Source organism: Oreochromis aureus, linkage group 22 (genome assembly GCF_013358895.1).
Source record: "Oreochromis aureus strain Israel breed Guangdong linkage group 22, ZZ_aureus, whole genome shotgun sequence".
Classification (NCBI taxonomy): Eukaryota; Metazoa; Chordata; class Actinopteri; order Cichliformes; family Cichlidae; genus Oreochromis; species Oreochromis aureus.
Window position 1 is genome coordinate 7,469,599 of NC_052962.1, and position 24,082 is coordinate 7,493,680.

Consider the following 24,082-nt stretch of genomic DNA (forward strand, 5'->3'; position numbering starts at 1 on the left):
GAATCAGTGATTTTTTTTTTCTTCTCTAGAAAGGCGCAGCCAGTTCCTCCATCAGCAATTTGCAGAGAGATGATATATGCTGCATAAGAAAAAAAGCAGGACCTTGGATGATCCTTTTACCCTGTTTCAGCCCCATTACCTGAGTCAGCTAGTGCTCGCTCACCATAAACTGCCACTTTTAATTTCCCCACGCTTCGCCCACTTGGCTGCTTATCCCATGGCCCTTCCTCTCTCCCCAACACAGAGTACCTTTGAGTAATTCTGTGTGTCCAATCTCCACCACCCTCCCCCCATTATAGTGGCACACAGCCAGAAAATCCACACTTTTTCCACCCACACACAACACCTTCTCCTCACAGTTTTAGGATGTGACATGTTGTTCATGAATCATCTGTTTTGGAGTAACTTTGCAACACCTGTGCCTGCTTGTTTTAGTTTGGTTTGATCTACATTTTTCCCCCTCTGTTCTTTTGCAGACTTTGGAGGCAGTGCTGAACTTCAAGTACTCTGGGGGAGCAGGCAAAGTGGAGAGCTACTACAGGGAGTTGTCTTTGGGTGTCCATGTTGATGTGGAACCTTCAGTGTTTTTTACCCGAGTCAGCACCCTCCCTGCTACCAGGTAACTATTAAAAAATTGTATAGCCTTTCTGTTTTTTATGTTTATTTTACTGTAAAAATCACATTTTTTACATAAAGAAGTTTATCCAAAGAGTGAATGCGAGGTCTGCAGAGACTGGTGGGCTAGTTTGGTGAACAACAGGATAGTAATGATAAGATAACTATTTATTGTCATTGCACTGTCATACGTTGTACAATAGTACCAAGAAATTGTAAAACTGTCCCACGTCGCCACTAAGCACAACTAAACACAACACAGTAAACTTTAAAGTAGATAAGAAGTGCACAAAAAGGTATTTATAATAAATTAAAGAAAGGTCATAAATGGTATCATAAATAATCATAATTTCTAAGCCTTTCGCTGTCCCATTAACTAGAATATGATGACATGGATAACACTGACTGTATATAAAGGATGGACATTGTGGCACAGTTGTTTCTTCACATTCTGCTGAAAGCTTTTCCAGTAAATGCTTTACAGAAGACTAATTCACTCATCACTCAATGCTCAGTGCTGCTTAAAATTGTTAAAGGAAGTGTTGAAGTATATCACATTTGGCAAAGTGAAGCAGTGTTTTCTAAATGGTGACAGTAAAGAAGTTAAGTCCCTGTTCAGTGGTTCTTCCTCAATGTTTGATCTTGTGACTTTCAGCTTCCATGCAGCGTTTATATCTTACTAGGCTATTTGTGGGACTTCATCATTCAAACAGATAAAATAACAATACTAACGACTGCAGTATCAGACAAGCAATGAATAATAACCTATCACAGAGCTTCCCTTGTCACAGCAACTGGTGATAAATCTCATTTTTAAAGCTTCATTTTGCCTCATACACAGTTTTCTCTCTTGATTTGGGGAGCAGATACTGACATTCTGTTTAACCACTGCAGCAGCAGCCCGGCTATGACACTATTGTTAACCAAACCCGAGGACATAGAGATGATATTTTCATAGATGGGTCAGATAGGAGCAGACGTGAAGGGATACTGAATGGATATTCATGGCCTCACATATCCTCACGCACTTTTATTCCCTGGTCTGTCTCGCTTCACTTTACTATTTTAGTTCCCCCAACTGTCGTGAAAAAACTCCAAGCAAGGGAGACGGATCATAGCAGAGTAATGGCCACTTGAGGTGAATCATTAGCAGTAATAATATCTGCAGTTTAAGCCATCAATCTTGGCACTGTGCTGATAGATGTGCTGCACCGACTGTTATACCATCACCCTGCCATCACAGCCCTCTCTCCCTTACCTCTATAGCACCCTTAGCTCTCTCAGCCTCACAGCTCTATTATACAGTATCTATTGGTTATCAACCAGATCTGAAAACATTTGAAATGTGCTGAAATTGAAAGGTTTAGAAATGTTTCAGTAGACTGAGTCTTTAAAAACTCCTCTAAAGTGAACTAACCTTTTTCTTTCTTATTTTAAAAATTTATTATGGCTGAATTCCACATTTAGTGACTCAGTGGGCTTTATATCTTCAGTCCTTGACCCTCACCAACCCAAAAGCAAGGCACTCAAAAACCGCAGCACATATTAACGTGCAAGAAGTCTCCTCACCCACCGGCCCCTTTCCATGTTTGCATGGAGAGTCTCATGCAGAGCATGCTGTATTTTGGGAGTCTCTTAAGGTAAATTTAGGATTGGGATTTTAAAATATATAATAAAGATATTCATAAAATGTCTTTACCACAATACCTTGAAAAGTTGGTATTACCTAAAACTGGCATTAAAAGCTTTGTCAGATTTTTCTTTCTCATTGAGTGATCAGAACATTGAAATTATTCGATGTGGACAGCTGCTTCTAAAAGTGTTCATTTATTCGAATAAGAGGGCAGATGTTCAGAATGAGTGTGTCCCAAAACTCGGCCTCTGTCTTGCTCTTTACTGACTTCTCATTCTGAATGTTTAAAGCCGAGCTCTGGGTATTTCTGATTTTTAGAATTACTTGTAATAAGATCGAATCAAGCGTTCATCTTCAGCCATCAAATTATTTTTAAAGAGGATGATCATCCTCAACCTACAAGAACAACCAAGTCCAGCAGATGAATTTCTCCTTGTATCAAAAACATACTGATACTCTCTCAGCTGCCTGTCGTTGATCTGAATTGCAAAGCTGTTTTCAAAGAAAAACACATGCACAAACCCTGTGCTAACGCTCTATTACTTTGGTTACTACATCACTTTCTCCCTCATTGCCCTGCATGCCTGCTCAGCAGAATGATGCTCTTTCACTGAGTAACTGCATATTGTTAACTTTAATAACCTTATTTCTTTGAGTAGAATTTGACCAGCCGCACCCAGGCCTGTTGAATCAAATCACTTAAATAGAACCTATCTGACCAAGTAAAGTCGTCCAAAGATCATTAAAAACAACACATCATGCACAATCTAAAGAAACTCACGAACAGATGAGAAAGAAAGTATTGACATCAGTTTGGAAAGGGCCAAAAAGCCATTTCTAAGGATTTGGGACTCGAACAACAGTGAGATTACTCACAAATGGAGAAAACTTGGAACGGTGGTAAACGTGGCATCCATTGGAGAGTTCAAAGTAAAATCTGTTACTGACCAGAAAGAATACAAAGGGTTGTCTCACATTTGCCAGAAAAGGTCTGCATGCTCAATCATCCTATTAAGAAAATCCCCAAAAGTTGATTCCATTCATCTGGATGTGAACAGAAACGTTTCTTCACTCATCCCAGTGACTTCTTGAGACTCACGTAGATGAGGGACAAAATCAACCTTTTGGGATTTGCCAAAAAACATCATCATGATCCCTGAGACTTTTGAGAAAAGATTTTGTGGACTGCTTAAGCAAACTTGAACTTTTTGGAAGGTTACATTGTGTGTAAAAACTAACACAGGATTTCATATAGAGAACATCATGCCAACAGTCAAACATGGGGAGGTAGTGTGGTCTGGGGCTGCTTTGTTGCTTCAGGACCGGGACCACATTTGAAGGAACCATGAATTCTGCTCTGTACCAGAAAATCCTGCAGGAGAATATCCAGCTATTTGTTCACGTCCGTAAACTCGAGCTGGCTTTGGTATATGGATATGAGTTTATTACCTATGTTTGTCTGTATATTACTTAGTCACATACTACAGATGAAAATTAGTCTATGTGGCTAAATCTGACATATTTACATGATGAATTTAAGTGTTAAGGTTAATTAACATGAATTGTCTCTTATAAATAAACAAACTTGGGTTATGCAATAGACCGCGATCGGAAACATACGACCAAGTCACCCTCTGAATGGCAAAAAAAGCAAAATGAAGGTTTTGGAGTGGCCTAGTCAAAGTCCCGACTTAAATCTAATTGAGATGCTTCCTCCACAGCGATGTGAAAGAGTCATTGCCAGTAATTTCAAATGCTTGATTGCAGTTCTTGCTGCTAAGGGTGGCACAACCAGTTATTAGGTTTTAGGAGGCAATTACTTTTTCAGACAGGGCCAGATAGGTTTGGATAACTTTTTTCCTTTAATAATTGAAATGATCGTTTAAAAAGCGCATTTTGTATTTAGTCGAGTTAGCTTTGTCTTCTATTAAAATTTTTTCGATGATGATCTGAAACGTGTAGTAAATATAAAAACAGAAAAAAAAATCAGGATGATTGCTCTTTTTCACAGCTCAGCAAACTACTTGTTAGATAGAAGTCGGTGCTGCCAACTTTCCTTTCCTACTGTCTTAATAACATGCACCGCCAGACATAGGGGGCACCTATGTTTGAAACAGCCTTTGACCATACACTGATGCATCACTGTTACCATTTAACATTCATAGAGTAAATAATAGCACGTCTGGACCTTCTAAGACTACCTTTACAAGGCTCACAGATGAGGGATTGAGATAGTTTACAATAAATATTTCAGACACATGGGGTTCACAGTGTAATAACATTTATTCAAAAACCCATTGTCTGCTTACCCGTACAGAGTCCACACACATTCGTTTTGTTTGAATTTCCCCTGTTGAAGAGTCAGCGTTACTTGTTATGATAAGCACTATTGAATTTTTAAAAAAAAGAGAAGTCGAGAGAGAATTTGGAAGTGGTGGTACGAAACTTCTCAATAATACAGCAGCTTATCCTTACGATCTGTTTTTCTGTTTTTCTCCCTCTCCTCCCCTTCCTGTCTCTCTACTTATCTACTGTTCCTCTTCATGTCTCTTAAAAAAGAAAGAAAACCAGGAGAAATCCTCCTTATTTTATGTAGTAGTACAGCAGCTGCTTGCATCAGTGTTTAGTCTCCACCGTTCTCCTCATCCAGTCTATTCCTTTTCATCATCATCTTCTTTTTTTACTTACTTTACTTTTTAAAAAAAAAACCTTTTTCTTTTTTTAGCTTCCTGTTTTTTCTTCTTTCCGCCCTCCAATTAATTCAATATTAGGGAAACACTGGTATTTAATGATTAGTGGGTGTAGAACAACATATCAACACGTAAAACAGTACAGTATTGTTTTTTTTTTAACTATTTTAAGTATAAAACAGTTGACTACAACAGTAGGCTACTAAGATCATTAGTTAAATTAGCAGTTTTATATGGGGAAAAAAATTGTTTAAACCCGATGAGAAATACATAATACATTTCAGAAGAGTGCCAATACACTGGTCCTTAATCAGGCCATGTTCTGTATCAAGTTACATGTGAAGCAGACTTAAAAGGGAACCATCACATAGTTCACATCACCACAGTTTCTAGTACCATTGCTGATGTGACAAATATCAAAATTGTGTTTCAAATCCAGAATGGGGAAAAAATTGTGCACCAGTTTTACGCCATTTATTTACCAGATATTCGTAACAAGCTGGGGGGGAAAAGCTAAAACTATTTAAGTTTGTCTTATTAATGCCCAATTAGCCACCTTCATATAGCTGTGTAATTAAGTAATTCAACTAAAGGTAGCGCTTCATATTTATCAGTTATAGTATATAGTTCCTTCCTGGCATCACTGCTAAACTCAGAATAAAACAAGACTATTGTTTAGCTGGTAAATTACTTTATGGTAAAGCTTTTGATTTTGTGGTTGTGTTACATGTCTTACCTTAAACAAATAAAAGGGATATTACAACCCAAACACAGAATCACCACAGATTCTGTTAGAATTCAACTAGTGAACCACTGCTGCATCTCTCTGCATTACTGTCGTTTATCTAAGTGTTGTTTTCTAATAAATGCATGACATTTTTGAGAAGAATTATCTCACCTGCTCCCAACAAGTGGGCGGCTTTGAATATGGTTAATCTTTGGGCCAAAATTGTGTGTTGCTGGATTGCCCGTGACATCAACTTGTGAATGTATCCTAGGGATGACTCGCAATGATCCACAGGTGCAGACAAAGTAAAATACAGCTTTACAAAGATAAATCTGCTCATTACTCCATACAGTTGTGATTCTTTCTCCTGTCTCTGTCCTTCACTGTTACTGTCCACTGAGGCATGTTTTGTCACCTAGCTAGCTAACTGGCTCCCTCATCAGTGTTGGGTAATGTTTTCATCACGGCTAATAAGATAGCTGCCACCGTCTGCTGTTCACCTTTTACAGTCCTCCTTTGACTCCCTGCTTGCCTTGTTCACCGCTCACGCTTTCAACAGCGTGTCACCACCTGATATGTACAGTAATATTAGTATTATAGCAGCAGACCAGCAGATTACGCTAATGAATTACATTCTGCTGTGACCTCTGCATCTCATTTACCACTCTACTCTTCCTGAAGAAGAACTTTAACTCTTCTGTCTCTGTGTCTCTTTTATGCTGTTCTCACTGCAAATGCTAAACTTCTAGAACAAATGCACAGCATTTTAAATATGCTTATATCAAGTAAGGAACACAATGTGAATAAAGTGACCTTTTATGAATAAGGGAGAAGCTTTTTTTTTTTTTTTATCTCCTTCTTCAAAATAAGATTAGGGGACAAAATCTGGCCACTAACAAACTGATTTAACCTTTAGGCTTCTTATGAGCAAAGAGAATGTGAGAAATTTCACTGTGTGTTTAAAACTGAGTGTTGCTGAGTGTAGTCTAGTCAGGCTTGTTTCTTGTCAGTTCTGCCTGAAAAATGGAATATTTTACTAAATCATATCAAGATCAAATACCTTGAAGTAAGCCAAATGAACGAGTACATGCTGTGCTTGACAACATCATCTGTCTAAAGAGTAAAACTTAATCACCCTAAATCAGTGGTTATCAAAACTTTCTCCTGGCAGGAGCCCCTTAAGAAAATGAAAGCTGGACCCTCCCAAGATGATCACCCACCTTTTTTTTTTTTTTTTTTTAATCAGTCTTTAATGAAAAAATGTCCAGGTTCATTGAAATAAGCGTTTGGGCATTTTCCAAACATAAATTACATTTACTCAATTTTATACTTTGTCCTGATTCTCCACTCCCCATATGACTCAACCCCCACCACCAGCCCCACTGCAGTGGTTCTGTGCTTAAAATAACACAATATGATTTCCATCTCGTTTTGTTTCTCGAAATTAACAGCAGGTGCACTAGCGGGGGAACAATGAGACAACCCCCAAAACAGGAATGATTTTACAGGTGGAGGCCACCAATGTTTTTTCCCTCCTCATCATTTCTGACAGTTTCTTCACTAGTTGTGTGTTTGTCTGGGTCAGTGTCACTACTGGTAGCATGAGGCGATGCCTGGGCCCTACAGACCAGTATCTGCTCCTTTGTGGAAGGAGGAACAGGATGAGCACTGCCAGGAGCATATCGATAGAGGGATACACAGATCTCAACAGGCTGGGCAACAGCGCCCCGCGTGTTATTAGGTATCGGGATGAAATCCTTGGACCCATTGTAAGATCCTGCGGTGGTGCAGTGGGTCCTTGGTTCCTCCTGGTGCGTGACATATCCTGGCCTCATGTGGTAAGAGTATGCAAGTAGTTCCTGGAAGAACTGACTGGAACCACGGTTGCCTGACCTAAATCCAATAGAACAGATCTGGAAACGGGTCCCACAGGACACTATCTGAGCATATCCTGACATTGTATGGACCCCCACATGACTGACAAACCATTAGTACCATTTAGAGTTGCTGCAATAATTGTTGGCAAAGTGGACTAGCCTGCTGCATCATTTGTTCACTTTGGGTGTCTGGGAATTCTGTAGGTCGATCATTTTAGTTTCTTTCCTAACACAGTCCATACCAGTGTTTCCAGCATGACTTTTCCCCCCTCTGCTGAGATCTGATGTCTTTTCAATGTGTTTTGTTTTTGTTTTTTTTGGGGAGGAGCAGTGTTTATATATAGTATTTAGAACTCTTTTTACTTATATAAAATAAGCATTTTTTGACATTGTAAACCCTTTTTCAATTGGTTATCTGGATGTCAGCAGTGGAGGATGATGTCCATATTCTCAGTAAGCCTCCCAACATACCCACCAACATGCCTGCAGTTTATATTTTTTATAGTTTAAGTTAAATGCCAGTTAGATTGAGTTTTCTCTATTCTGCCGATCACATCTTATTTTACCTTTTACTCGTAATGTTTATGACACTTTTCAGTAGCGTTTTGTTCTTTTGGGCCTCTTCAGAGTAAGGCCACGTGTGAGTTGACAGATCTCTTAAAGAATGTGATGAATAGGCGGGATGTGTGAAATGCTCAGTGATCCATACTTTACAGGAACCTGTTAAAATCCTATTCACTTAGCACTGTGTTGACCTGGAAAAACGCTTTGCTGTTGAGGAGGAAAATTTTATGGATGTGCATTCTGTTAATCATGCATAGTTCAGGCTACATCACACCAGGGAAAACGGTCGTTGGAAACCGCTGCATGACCAAAGAAATTGTGACAATGTGCCTTTGAAATCTTCAAACTTCAAACTGGCTTTGGTGGCTGGCTTTCAACCTAGCAGTAAGACAGATAAAACGGCAGTAGGATGGAGTCAGTCTGTCAATTTTAGTTTAACTGGATCAAGTTGGCACTTACATGCAGTCTGTTTGTGATAATACCACAATTGCCTGTGATAAATCTCATATCTGTTGTGGTATGAACCAGGGGCAAACTTGCCAGCGGTGGCTTGCACAGAAACCACACATCAGGCTGAGAATGGGCCCCATCTAAATGGGGAAAATTTGTCATTTATAAATTATAAACAGATGCAGCTTGTTCACTTCATTAATAACCAGCATTCTATCAAAACCAGCACAAATTTGTGGCTCAAAAATGAGGTAGCAAGTAATGTACTAACAAAATAATAGAATAGTTCAGGTGTGGCTCTCTTAAAACAATGTGATAGCAAATGAGACGATACTGAAGATGGATAAATATGTGTTAATAAGTCTTCTGTTAGAAATTGTTGGGGGCTGAGTGACTGTGTGTGGAGTGCAGGATTTTAGCATATTTTACTACAAACTGTTCCTCTGCGTAAATCTGAATTTTGAGTGTAACAGCTGACACGTACGATGTGTAAAAGAACACGAAACATTATTTAGCGTCAGGTCACGAGGCACCCGAGTGAAAAACCTCTCACATTCTCTTGTGTGACTGAGGCCTTACTGAGAATATGGAGATCAGCCTCCACTGCTGGCAGATATCACAACTTTCTGGTAAACAGTAGGGCTGTGAAAAAGTTTTGACATCAGCCCTCACTGGGGATCATGTTGAAATTTTAATGTGAAAATTATTTTGTAGTGAATGAAACATGTCAAGGAGAGGTAAAGTAAAACTCGGAGAGGTAAAATCCATTTCCATGTGGAGATACTGTTAAAAAATAAAAATACGAGTATATCTCTAAAACTGAGAACATCATGGAAAAGTTAAGTTTCATGTTTGTTTTTAAAAAAATTTGTTTTCATTTTGATGATTATGATTTGTATCTTATAAAAATCTAAAATCCATTGCTTCAAAATATTAGAATATTTGCTAGGACCAATCAAAAAAAGGGCTTAAACCCCCTTGGTTGGACCTCCTTTACCACAAGTTACTGCATTAAGCAGCAGGACATGGAGGCAATCAGTTTATGGCACAGCTGAGGTGTTATTGCAATCCCCGTTGCTTTAATAGTGGACTTCATTTCAATACAGTTGTATTTAAATAGTGTCAAATGACAGAAGTTGCCTTAAGTGCTTTATATTGTAAGTCCCTACAATAATAGAGAGAAAACCCCCAACAATACTTGGTCATACTCGCTATGAGCAAGTAGTTGGCGACAGTGGGAAGGAAAAACTCCCTTTTAACAGGAAGAAACCTCCGACAGAACCAGTTTCATGGTGAGGCAGCCATGACAGGACATAAGAGACGTAGAAAACTTCATTGTGGATGTAAGAAATGCAGTGTTTAAAATGTTTTGTCTATGCCAAATGCCAATCATATTGAGTGCCTCGACCAGTTGGGGGATGATGGGAGGAAGTCGGGACAGAAGGCAAAGATTCGGTTTGTCCTACCAGATTGTTCCCTTGCCATCAACGCCTTTTTTTAATATGCTTCGATGCTGTACTCTGTGAACATCCAGCCTTTTCAGCGTCTTACTCTCCTTGAGGAGGAGGCGGCCTGTGATGACTGTCATCTGGACAGCATTCAAATCAACAGTCTTTCTTTTGATTGTGGCTGCATGTGCTTAATTAGCACAAAGTACAAAAAAAGACCTTTTTCATGATATTCTAATTCTTTAGTGTGTTTTCTGATGACTGCTTTTGGCAAAGGATTGTTCGGGCTTTGATTTTATGGACATTGTCCAAATGCTGACAAGACATTAGTGTATAACAAGTATTCACTGTGTTTAATAATCTCAGTGGTTAAATGTGGACATAAACATGGAGTCAGCTCCCTTATTGCTGGCTGCTGTAGCTAAAAATACCCCTTCACTCGCCATTACATTTAGTGTGCAGAGAGTATGTCACGTTTTTGTGTCAGACTAAGTCTGCAAAATCAGCACCTATTGATTGCAATTTGCAGAACTGACTGAGGTGTGGGCCCAGCTCTAACGATCTTTGCGTTTTTGGTTCTCACAGTGTTATTTTTACCACCCTACTATCTTCCCTCAACAATGTCCCAATCACATCAAAATGACAAACACTTTGATTAAATAGTTTTTTTAAAAAGTGGGCCCATTATACTTTTTCTTATTTTTTGACATGTATACTCATATTAAACATGGACAAAATTTCAAATAACAAGGTCAGATACAAAGTAATCCCTGTGGGTTTAAAGGTCAGGCTTCAGACTGAGCTTTTTCTAACCACTCTGTCTCAGGCTCTCCTTTTTGTCCCCATTTGTCCTCTGTATGATGTCAGTCAGGGGGGGTTTTCTTTATGGCCTTCACGGCTCTGGGAGGGAGATCACCTCGTGTGTTGTTCAAACCTTTTTGTGAGGGGAAACTAATCAGAGGAAAGTTGTCTTTAAGGGAAGTAGCAGCACCGAGGCCCATAAATAAAGATTATTTTGAACTGAGAGTCATGCAAAACTACTCTAGTGCAGTCCGAGGATAAAAATATGCAGTTGAAAAGTAGGATGTGTCCACAGAAAATGGTACACATTAACTATATATACTGTTTAACTATATTTGCATTTGCTTTACAAAGCCAGCATGGCCTAGCTTTGAACTGAGGTTCATGCAAAGCCAAATATTTTAAAGGATTTCCTGCAGAGTCCAAGAACACAATAAAACATAGAGCCAGAAATATTTTATAGGCATAAAACAACAGTTGTTGTCCTTTTTGTACCTACAGACTTTGCACAGTCTTGCTTTTTGTGGTCGTGGTTTCAAAGAAATATGTGGCAGACTCGGAGAATTACTCTTCTGCAACAGGGTCCTCTTCAAATGAGCAGAATACTGACCTGGTGGTTCATTTGTTAGTGTTGTGGGGTTCTCGGGAATAGGCAGTGACAGTCATTAACTCACTGTACTCTGTCCTTTGGCACAGCACCAGGTGCACTGAAAATGATCTGCTATTTTCACAGGTGTCATCACATATGCATGGAAATCTGTGCATGTTGGTAGTAGGATGAAACGAATCCCTGCCACCTTCAAAACTGTTCGGTGTTCATCCACAACCAAAGCAAGCAATCTATAGTTGTGAGTTATATTAGATGTATGTAAGGTAGCAGTACTGATGTTTCATTAGTGAGTGATTTGCTTTGTACACCACGAACAAAGAAGCAGGTTGGATGTGCGTTCACTTTGAAACGCTGGGGATAATTTTGCTCCCTCTCCGCCTCTCTCTGCTTTCAAAGAGGAATGTAAAAATTCACTGACTGAAATGGAGACAAATAGTTTGAAACCCTATTGGCGGTTTTGAATTATTTATTCAGCTTAGATCTCTGTGCCCAGCGTAGTAGCTCAGCAGAATACTTATCAAAATGATTCAGTGTTATGACTCAGTTCCCACTAGTTCAAAAGCATAATCTTTAGCTTTCGTCTACAGACGTTCTGCAGTTGTTGCGGCGACAGATCTTGAATGAAGTCGTCCAACCGCTGCTCAGCATCATTTCATCCTTTAGTCTTTTAACGCCTACAAAAATGTGTGACTTCACATCGTGTGCGCCTCCATTGCTGTGTGTTCTGTCACTCTACCTGGTGCTTAGCACATGAGCAATGAGGCTTGCGTTCTTAACTCGATGCCTGATTGATCTCCTTCGCTGAACAGGATGGCTGATAAATCAGCACCTCCCCCTTTCTGCCTGTTAATCACATCCGACAACAAAGACAACTAGACAATTAAAGGAACCGGGATAGGCCTTAAAAAATATGCTCCTTTAATTGCCACGTCAGTTTATTAGGGACTAGGGAAAGCTCAACTAAAGCCTCCATTAACCGTGAGATTTAAGAGGCAAAGAGCTCAGTGGGAGGAGGGTGAATGTGAGGGATGATGGAACAATGGGCAGTATGGACTTCACAAAATTTTACAACACTTTGTGTCATTTTCTGGTGTCAGTTCTGTTGTTGCTAGTTATAGTTACTGTTTTCACTGTTTGTAAACAAACAAACTGTGTTCAAAGTAAAATGTCGACACTGAATTATAGTTCCTGACTGTAATTTTTTACACATGATTTTACTGAAGTGCGTTCAACTCATTTATCGCGGTTTTCAACAAATAATGTGGTAAATATGTTTGTTTTTTTTAAGCAAAAAGTGCAAAGCTTCTACATATAATTTACCCAGAAAGTTTGGCCATTTTCTATAATGCTGTAAAGCCGTGAAGTTCTGTAACATTGTTGCTGTATGCCTATAAACTGCTTGTTTATGTAACCATATACTCGCTGCACTGGTCAGTCTGCTTCTGTTTCTGTTTTGCGACCGCCCTTCCTTTTATCTGTCATTATGGAGGGAAAAAAAAATAACACCTACTTAGGGGTTAAAATTAACTCTTTGAAAATCCAGCATCATCTCTCCTGTCTTGATCTAAATCACAAATTGGCCCTCTTATGATCTGCATGAGAAAAGCAGGCCCGGTATTATGTGGAGATGACCTGCTCCAGCTAGACCTGTGGGCCTGATGAAAGCACCGCCACCTTTGATGTTGTGACAAGGAGTGATGAGTACTTCACACTGTGTCTTCTCTTGATGTCGTGCGTTTGGTCGGCCCATGTATGTTGGCCTGTATTTTTAGAAGGTAATTTAATTTAGAAAATAATGAACTCCTATATGAATAAGCAAACTGTTATATGCACAGGTTACAGACAGACTGCAGCACACAGATGATGAGCTTTAAGTTTTGCATTTGTGAGTGTGAATTATTTAACTGTGCAAAATGGAAAAAAAGCAAGTCTTTATTTATGCAGCATATCTCATTCTAGGTGCAGCTTAAGCTACCACAAACATGAGTAACAGAACTATATCGATAATGCAAAACTAAGTCAATTCATTTATAAGCACATTTAAAAACAACAAATCTACAAAAAAACCAGGAGTAATGAAAAGTAATACAGATGACAGATGAGGAGAAAATGATGAGAGCAATTGAACAACTGACATATTAAGAGCACCTCCTTCACATTGAACATAGAATCAAAACAGCAGTAGACCAAAAACAACACAGGAAGGAAATGGTATTGTATTAGATATATAAGCATTATGCAGAAGTAGATAATATATACCAAGTACCGATTTATAAATAGCTGGACATGCATAACTCGAGCTTATTAGATAATCTTATACTACGGTACATTTCTAACTAACTAGGCAGCTTGTGCTCTTTCTCGTGACAGTCGTTTCTTTGATACTCTCATTTTGGGGTCAGCTTGAAAGAAAGACAAAAAGGTAAAAGAGAAATCAGATTTCAAACATGCCAGGATATTTAGATGCAAACTATAATGTGATATTTAGAATCACCTTAAAAAAGAATAGATGTCAATTCTGAGACACGCATGATACAGGTGTCATGTAGTCATAGTAGTCATGTTCACATATTGGACAGGGAGGACAGATGGTTTGAAAGAGGAGTGAAAGAAGCCATCTATGTCCACTGTGAGCGACCATCTTTGAACAGAGGCGGTGGTTTACGACACCAACTGTCTGCCATCTATAATCCAGTTTTGAGTTCCCTCCCCAGACGACTTAACGCCCACTCACATCCTGGGCCATCTGACCTCAGGAATTCACATGACAAGGTGGGGCCAGGTTTCACAATGAGCTCACCCGAAACCCTGGCTGATTAGGTCCCACACCCGCTTTCACACCTTGGCGCATGTGATTAGAGGATCACCAGGGGGTCCTTTGTCCCTCCTTGGGGGGATACTCCCACTGGGTTTAAATCTGGGACTCTCGGCCATTTGACCTTAGAACTGAAGAAGCTTCTCGGATGAGAGGTGAAACGTCTTCAAGCAACTTAAAGAAGTCCAGACGCTTTTCTTTGCAAACTCCTTTGACTAGTCATAGTTGCCTTTTTAGTAAGTTACAAAACTGGCACCTTGTTGAAGCAGTTGAAGTGCCATTGAGGTGATTTTTCGATGTTTCTGTGAGGATGGCATTGTAGTAGAGTTTTTCCAGCATCCTCCTGGGACCTCTTCCTAACATTTGCAGCGTTTCTTAAATGCTAAAACTGCTGACGGCAGCATGGTGCAGAATATACAGTCACTTCTTGTTTCTGTGTCCACAGCACTCGCCATTGTCATCTACTGCTCGACATCTTCAACCCAACAGAGCACGAACTCACTGTCAGGGCCAAGAACAATCAGGACCTGGTTCTCCATGCCAGCGAATGCCAGAGGTGAGTGGAAGGTTTGACTTTGACAAACATACAGATATTTTCAGTGTACTTCCTGTATTGTGATGAGTCAAAACAAAACAATTTCCCAAGTTTATTTGGCTCTTTTTTTCCCCCTGAGGCATTCAGGCCATATTTTAGGTCTTTCAGAACTGGTTCACTTCACTTCACTGTTAGCTACTGCCCAAAGCAAAAATCAAGGTTATGTATTGACGTCCTGCCTTCCAGCTAGTTGACAAGTAGAACTCTGCAGGTCGAGTGTTTAAATGTTAGTATAAGTGTTTCTTTCTTATAGCTGCGTGTATTTGTTTATGGCCATGATCTGTGGGTATGAATATGTCTTTAATGGATATGTTCACCTATTTGTGAGTTGTTATATAAACACACTGACTTGTAGGTTTAATTGTAAAATCCTGTTGCGCTGTGCCTGGACTTCTGATTCCGATATAAACCTGAGAAAGTCTTGGATGTACCATAAAGTCATCTGTATATTATAATGTATGTGTATTGGAGTTACAACCTGCCTCGGTCATGCCAGAAAGTATGAGACATGTAGACTTTTAATCTGTGGAGCTTTCTGTGTAGGTAATAATGTCAATCGATGATTGCTTTGAGTGTTTATCTGTTATTGAACTGCATAGCTTATCCTTAAATATAGTGAAGGTAAAGCAGAACTTGACACGTGCATTTTCCCTCAGAAAGCTCTTTTATTTAATGTAGTGACGCTGTGCTTTATTTATTTTACAATGGGGGCACATGGGGGCGCTGAACTAGTAACAATTTCCTTTCTTTCAGTGTAAATAGCATTTAAATCCTTATTTTCTCAATATAAGAAAAAGAAATGTAATTTCAACAGCACATCTTACTTTTACTACATGATAAAGAAATGTTTCTCTGTTTAATGAAATAAATCTGTGACTCGATTGTAAGAAAAATATGTATGAAATTACAGAAAAGGTGCTGGGAGCTCATTGCCCAGACTGTCCTATAATTTTACTCTGTACACATTTCTATTGTAGACAGTGAAAAAACAAACTAAACAGGAAGTCTTTTCGATGTACTATAAAATACAGTGGTGGAGGTTTCATTAGTAGGACAAGCAGTAAAATTAAGAAAAAGTTAAAAGTTCAAAATGTTTTAGCCCCCCCACCCCGGGCCTTACGTTTGATAACCCCATCCTGAAAGCTGAGATATTGTTCTGGGTTCTTTTGAGACTTCCTGGATGAGTCATTAGTACGATCTTGGATTAATTTTGTAATTGGTAATTAGGCCGTCCACTCCTGGGAAGGTTGGCTACATTTTCAATTGTGGATAAAGCCTCTCATCGTGATACACTGGAGTCCCAAAGCCTCAGAAATGGCGCTGTAACCTTTTCCAGACGGATACATGTCAACCACTTTGTTTCTCTTTCTTATCTGTTCCTGAGTTTCTTTTGTGCCACGATGTGTTCCTTTTTAACATCCTTCAGGCTACTTCACTTTGTCTGACAGGTTCTATTTAAGCGATTTCTTCATCCAACACATGTAGCAGTAATCAGGCCTATGTGTGCCAAATGAAATTTAACTTGGCTTTCCAAAAAAATAATACGTTTTGTATTTACTCAGGTTATTATTGTCTGACATTAAAATGCTTTTGATCATCTAAAACACACAAGTGTGACAGATATGCAAAAAAAGGTTCATCAGAAAGGGGGAAGTGCTTTTTCACAGTAGTCTAATATGACTTTCTAGTTGATGTGAAATTCTGTGTATTTGAAACAGACGGCTACAGAATTGCAATTTTCACCAGTTTAGCAAAATATTGTTTTACCCCGGTCAGTCACAAACTTAGAGCAGACTGACTGTGTTATTGCCTTTTTATCACCATCTTGACAGATCAAAGCCTCTTTGAGGATGGCAACCGACGGCGGGTGGCCACAGACCCCTCCCTGTCTTTGAAACAACCATTTCTAAGGCAACAAGCTTGAAGTTCTTGCAATGGTCACAGTAATTATGGCCATCCAGTGGTCCCAACCACTGTTCATATTAAAAGGAGGTTTTTGTTGTTGTTGTTTTGTTTCCTTGACAATGTTGACACATACAGCGAAGAGCTCTGTGGCTCTCTTAGCGTAGAAGATGATCACTTTGATTCCTTAAGCATAGATAAGTGTTTCTTCCCTCTGTAATATGGTTAGATTAATTTAAAGTGTAACAAAGTACAATATAAGTGCACACAAATCTACTAAGTCAGAGAATAATTGTAATTTCCTACTTCTATCCCCAGCCATACCACTCAGACATACCAGCACATGTGCACATAAATCATCAGCGTCTCCTGCAGCTTACCTCGGCTTCACTCGCTTGTGTGTGTGTGTCTCTCTCTCTCTCTCTCTCTCTCAGCTTGTCATTTCACTGAAAAGTGGCAAATTATGATTCCTGTCGGCACTCTCTCTCCAGTGCAATCTTTGGTCATGAGCGGAGGTACACCGTTTGGTGACTCATAGGCCCTTCTCTACAGGGGTGGGATGTTATTTTCTGAGGCGAATTAGGGGGTGGAAAGGGATCTTTTCAGACACAGCCAAACAGCTCAGCAATCGGCTCTTCAAATAATCTTTCCTGGTTAGAAATGACTAGCTAAGTTCAACAGGGTTGCCACAATTTTGGGACTATTATTGTCTAAAAGGAGATAACTTCAAAATTCTAAAGGGAAAAAAAAAGTTACATTTTTATAATACCAGCAGTGTAGTGGGTTTTCATTGTGACACTGAAGGGTAGTGTTTTCATAGGACTGTGTGCAGTCCAGCTAAAGATCAAGTTTACCCAAAGATTCAGTTGCTTAAAGAACCACCTTTACCAGCAATAAGTTCAAGTAATTATTTTCTGTGTGATAATCCATCACATCATTGTGTGGAAGCCCACTCTTCTTTACAACATTGCTTCAGTTCATTGAGGTTTGAGGCGTTTATCTGCAAGTTCATACAGCATTTTAATCAGTTGAGGTCTGGACTTTGACTCGGCCATTGCAGCAACTTGATCCTTTTCTTTTTCAATCATTCTGTTGTAGATTTGCTGCTGTGCTTAGATCCTTGTTCTGTTGCATGACACCGTTTGGGCCAAGCTTTAGCTGTTGGTCAGATGGCTTCACATTTGACTTTGGAATCATTTGTTGTACAGAGGAGTTCATGGTCAGCTCAGTCACAGTAAGGTGCCCGTGTCCTAAGGCTGCAAAACAAGCCCAAATCACCATCCGTAGTTGGTATGACGTGTCTGTGCTGATATGCTGGACATTCCAAAAAAGGGGAAAAAAGCTTTCTCCTGACAACACTTCCAAACAAGCCGTTACTGTCATTTATGACCACAGGAAGATCTGTTTCGTTACATTTATGTCTCAATTGAAAGGCTTTCCTAATAGTTATTTTCAGCATTCTTTCTTCTTTAAAGACCATGGTTTGAACTTTGTTGGCTTTCTAGGTGATCCAATTACTATACAGACCCAAAACAATTATTTTACATTTGCCTATAGGTGTTGATGTCAGGGGTTTTCTGCAAGTAATTGTTAACTTGAATAATGCCATATGTTGGATACATGTTTTCAATTGAAAATGCAATTTTACCATTTTCAGTCTCTTGGAAGAGATTTCTGTTCCAAACTTCCATGCTGGTTTTCCATTTACCACCCTCTGTGGAATGAAAAATGTAGAACTTTCATGTTAGACTGAAATTGCTATACTTATAAAAGATGCATGCATCCATACACCACTGATTGATTTGACCCTGGTTCTCTCAGATATTGTAGTTATCTTTGAAAATAAGCAAGTAAAACCTCAGAGCAGTTGTGTGAAGCAGCAAATCCATTTGCTCGGGGGTTATTCATAACTACTTGTAACTGAGACAATGTAAAAGAGAAACGTGGCACACAAAGAATCCACAACTGAACGCTGACAATTCTCTAAAGTTGTTCCATCCCTGCTTTCAAAAAGCCAGACAGCAAGTCCGAATTTAATCCTGACAGGTCTGCTTTGAGTACAGCGAACTATACAACCCAAACTTGGTGGGTGAAAAAGTTTAAACCAGAAATAAAACTATTATTGAATTAAGGTTTGAAATGCTGATTTTCTAGTATCAGTCTTTGTTTTAATGTATTTTATTCTGCTGTTTAAAGTCAGGCCATCTGTTGCTGCTATGTAGTTTCTTTAATTGCTAAGCTTCACTTTCTTCCATCACGGATACAATCATAAAACTAAAGATATGCACATGGCCTTAAATGGAACTCAAATGCTCTGTAACTGCTTTAAAAACACTGCCTCTTTAGAATCTGACGGAGTGAATCACCGAGGCAAACAAGTATCAAGTAGCAGCAACTGCTGATGCTAAATGGACTGGTATGTAGTGCTTTTCTACTCTGCCTGAACACTTAAAGCGCTTTATACACCAGCCCCATTTACCCAAGCGCTTTTTCATGCTTTCCGTCGAACATTCACATGTTGATGTATGTATAGACTTGCACGTCTTTTCCTCCTTTGAATGGCATTCCATTTAAAGACAGCTATTGCCTTAGGCCCCACCAATCAGCATACCCATCCCATAGATATTTCTCTTGAGGCCTGATATTTGAATTCATCGGGAGATCAGTTCAGAAGCAGCCTACTGATTCTTTCACAGCATGCACTTATTTCCAGGCAGAGAATACCCTCCCCAGCATCACTCATCCCCTATTCCTTGTTTGGAAAATGCCTTTCTCACATACCCAGAGCATGCTTAATTCAGAGTGGGGTAGAATTTTGCATGCGGTGAGAAACAGGGCCACGGGGCCATGCAGAGCTCTGTCTGCTGAACCATATTGTGCTCGTCTTTCCAACTCCATCCTCTGTCGACATCAGATGGCCCTGTCATTTCATATTTCTGTCCTGTTGTATGATGAATGAGGTGTCAGGCACAAGATGTTTTCTGGAGTCTTCATCCAGGACTGCTGAAGCTAATGCTTCAATCCGACATTTGCAGAAATGACTCTGTCAGTCATCCGTATTTTCCTGCTATGGTTTTTAATTGTTTACATTGAGCCATTTCAAAGCTACGCAAATAAAAAGTCATGAAAAACCCACCTTGAGTGCAGTTTTTAGACTTTTCTAGACACTGAGCTTTTTCCATTTTCATACACGTTTCTGCATTTTCAGATACATGACATCCGATAACTTAGTTTCTGTCACAGGAAAACACCGAGCTTATCGGTGTTGGAGAAGTTCAGTTTGTGACATGTGTAATCTCTTCCTGTGAGGGTGAGAGACTGAGTGCTCCTTTCATCTTCTCACATCATTCACAGACATGTCTTACAAGGTCTTCATCCTCTTCATGGTCTTGTGAAGTACCTCACACTGCGAATGCTCACTTTGATGTTTGGGAGCCTGAAAAGGTTCCGAAAGACTGCCGCGATCCCACCACAGTGATATCCAAACCATTATTTCCCCCCATTTCGGCTTTTAACAGAGAAGAACAGAGGAACGATAGTGTGTCCTCTCTTCTTTTGTGCCTAGATTTTGCAGATTTTCCTGGCATAATATTGCTCTTTCTCAAAACTATTCAAAGTGTGAGATTTTACAGGTGCTGAAAATGGAATGCTGCTCTGGAATACAGCGAAATGCAAATTTCAAGCACCGTTACTGCTACTGAAATGCAGACCTTTACGTTGGTATTTGAGACTGAATTTCTCACTTGTAAGAAATGAAGGATACTGAAACTTGTCATTGACCTTTTCCAATTGATTTTATTTGTTTTGTCTTGTCTTTTTTTTTTTGGTAGTATGTAAAACTATCAGCAAATTCTCAGCTGTCAGCAGTTAAAGGTGCTAAACATTCAATATCCAAACATAGGTCAGGTTTGTCAGTTTCAAACTTCAGTGTCACTCTGCACCAGTAGTTGTCGTCTTTTTTTCAAATGAACTTATTCTCCAGAGGGTAAACGGTGACTTTAAGAACTGATGCCGCTGTAGACACACTCGAACATATTTCAGTGTTTCAAGGCCCTTGCCTCACACTCACTTTCACTGAGTTATGTTGCTAAACTGAATTGTGGATATGTTGCTTTTAATTTCACTGAAGATTTGAGAGGAAGTACCTCTAGCAAATTAAAGCCCCATTATGAAAAGCTCCATAGAAAGTGAGATGCTTGTACAGCTTGTTGGTGAGTTCTACATAGTTAGGATAGCTAGTTCTGAAATTGGCACAAGCCTCTGTAAAGCTAACTAAACTGCACAGTTCTAGTTGGTGACTGTGAAATTTTAATTGAACGATCGCATGGAAGGACATTTTAATTGACATATCTTTTTTTTTTTAAATTAGATCCCCTTTTGTAGTTTGCTAGCACATACTGTACACTCACAAATCAGCTTATCTAATAACATACCCGGGTATAACGCTAAAAATCTGTTCATTTTTGCACATTATACATTTTCTGCAGTGTCAGTGTGGATAATTTTGATGGATTAAATTATTACCTGTGATTAATGGATTTGTCATTGCAAAATATAATCAAAAGTGGTTTGTAAACTTTGAAATTCTCGGAAATTATGGCCATTTGAATAATGGCACTGTAAAATGTAGCTTTCATTCTTTAGTATGTTTCACCATACATTTTAATTATGGATTTGATAAACTAATGAATTCATCCTGTAATTACTGCATGGTAGCTAATCCTCAAAAAATGATGACACACTAACGGTCACTGCTCTGCATAAACGACGTGTAAATTAGCACCATGCCCTTCACTTACTTTATAGTCTTTGAGGAGGAAAATGAGAGATCCTCTGTGCTGTCAGGTGGATACAACATTTCTTAGATTCTATAGAGCAAATTATGAGTTGAAGCAAATTGTTGTTAATATGAATAGAAAATAAGAAATACTGTCCAATATGTCACACTGAAAAGTCATTTTCATTTCCAAGATGAGTTCTTAAGCACTGTAATTACGTGGGTTTTATTGCAAGTCAGTCAGTTTGTTTGGTGACTGATTGTTTTGTGTAGGATGGGCTTTGATGCACGTGTTGGAGCAGTATCTAATTATTGGAAATGGAGAGCGGAAGCCCTGAGGCTTCTGTCTATAGCTGTCATCTGGATGAATGTAACCCATTGGAGAAGGTCCGTGACCATCTGTTTTTCGTGTGATTCTTCTTACCTCATCGTCAATATCTTCAGGATTTCTTTAATAGTTTTCATTCCACAGTTTAGGCCACTGTGCCCAAATCTTACACTAATTGGAAGGTGGGTTTGAGTTTACAAATCGAAGGTTCAAATATTAGGAAAAATGCTGGATATTAAAAGCTGTGCTATGTGTTTCAAGTTTGCCTTCAAGCTTTTACCTTTGTGTACATCTTGATTGCTTCTCTTGGACATTGGCACCAAGATCCAAATTTCATGTTATGGATCATCAATGGTAATGAGTGCTGGGTCTGCATTTTTCAGCAGAAGACTCCAGAGTATCCACACTTGAGGCAGCATGAGCTCAACAGTAAATCCACAATCATTGTCTTTTTTGCCCCTTGTACATTTATGTGTAACTGTGTACTGTAATCTGCCCTGATAGTGTGTCTGAAAGAGGACATTCAAGGAAACAATCAAGTGTAATCTTGAGTTTTCTCTTTACTCACTAGTCTTTCACATTTCATGTTTAACAAACTGACAAACTGGTGGACATTAAAGTGCAAGTGCTTACAGCAGTGCAGAATTGCAAAAGGAGATGGACTTGAAGGGAAACCAGCTACATTTAAGATTATTACGGTTTTTATTTATGTATTTATTTAATTATTTTAAGAGCAGCCTTGGGACTTCATCCATCCGTCCATTCTCTAACACTTATCCTTTTCAGGGGGGCTGGAGCCTATCCCAGTTGTCTTAGGGCGAGAGGCGGGGTACACTGTGGACAGGTCGCCAGTCTGTTGCAGGGCTAACACAGAGACAGAAAACCATTCACACCTATGGGCAAATCAGACTTTCCAGTTAACCTATCCACACTAACTGCATGTCTTTGGACTGTGGGTGGAAGCCAGAGTACCCAGAGGGATCCCACACAAACATGGGGGGAACATGCAAACTCCACACCGAAAGACCGTGGCCTGATGGTGGAATTAAACTCAGGACCTTCTTGCTGTGAGGCACCATGCTGATTTCAGTAAACTAAAGTTAAACACACACACACACACACACACACACACACACACACACACACACACACACACACACACACACACACACACTTGCCTCAACCCGTTCCTCTAGTGCTAATTTAGATTTTGTTTATATTTAATTTTAAGAAATCAAAAATTTCTCCTGGCTCCACACTAATTTTGGTTAGAAGGACTTATTTTTGGAATTGCACAGAAAAATCATCTGCAGAAAAATGTTGTTTAATATTTCCTCCTCATAAAACACCTCAGTTTTTGTACTGCTCAGCTCTGGACATTATCCACAATCAGTATACAGTCATGTTGTTAGGTTTTGTTATTGTTGTCTTATGGGAGAGTCGTATTCACATCAGTCAGTGGCTATTTTTAAAATCAACATAATTTCTGAGGGCTCAGTAGTTTGCGTGCTCCGAGCCTTGAAAGTCATCTGGTGTCTTTTTCCTTGCCAGCAGCAGGTTGCTCTCGGACCTTCCAACACCCACTCTGCATCAGCAGACAGCTGCGTCTCCTTGGAGATTTAAATAGGCCTTTGGGGGGTTTACATCTTATTACGGCATCAACCTCCTGGCGCTAACTAGTTCCCACTGCTGTCCACCATTATCAGTGCTGAGCCAGCTCCGTAATAGCTGTAGTCGATCGTGTGGCGCTCGCACTCACTGCAGCACTTTCTCATTTCTTGCCGTCTCCTCCCCATTCGCTGTGCCTTTTGGCTCTGCTGGATCGGTGCACACAAGGGCAGACACGCCTCATTGCATGAGCTTTTTCAAACAAAGCTTGTTTCCATGGTGACCACCTTTCCCCCTTCTTGTGCTACTTTTATGGCAGTAGAGCACATAATACATCTGCAGTCAGTTATCCCATCCCCAGCAGTCCCAGCTCAGAGTTTTTATATCATGATGTTTTCTTTTCTTTTTTAGAAAAGCATTTAGAAAATACACATACTCATCATGTATCACATCTATTAAAAGCACCTTATATCTGCTGAGGACAGGGCATAAGAACATGTGACCACTGACATGTATATCTGCTCCACAACCTGTGGTCTTTTTTTTTTTGTTTTTGTCATCGTCTACAGAGATTTTTTTTTTTTCCTCCTCTCACATTTTCTTGAAACGATGCGTTCCCTAGGGGGCGTTTTAGCTCTGTTG

At 39.5% G+C, this 24,082-nt stretch overlaps 1 protein-coding gene across 4 annotated transcripts in view; it reads left to right on the forward strand.

The window, feature by feature from the left end:
* Positions 1 to 24,082, forward strand: part of trappc9 (trafficking protein particle complex subunit 9) — a 219,019-nt gene that overhangs the window by 111,911 nt on the left and 83,026 nt on the right. For all 4 annotated transcript variants that reach the window (XM_039605603.1, XM_031741703.2, XM_039605605.1 and 1 more), the window contains 2 exons: positions 477 to 619; positions 14,676 to 14,786. In XM_039605603.1, coding sequence (XP_039461537.1) covers positions 477 to 619; positions 14,676 to 14,786 — 254 coding nt within the window. The remainder of the gene's footprint in view (positions 1 to 476; positions 620 to 14,675; positions 14,787 to 24,082) is intronic.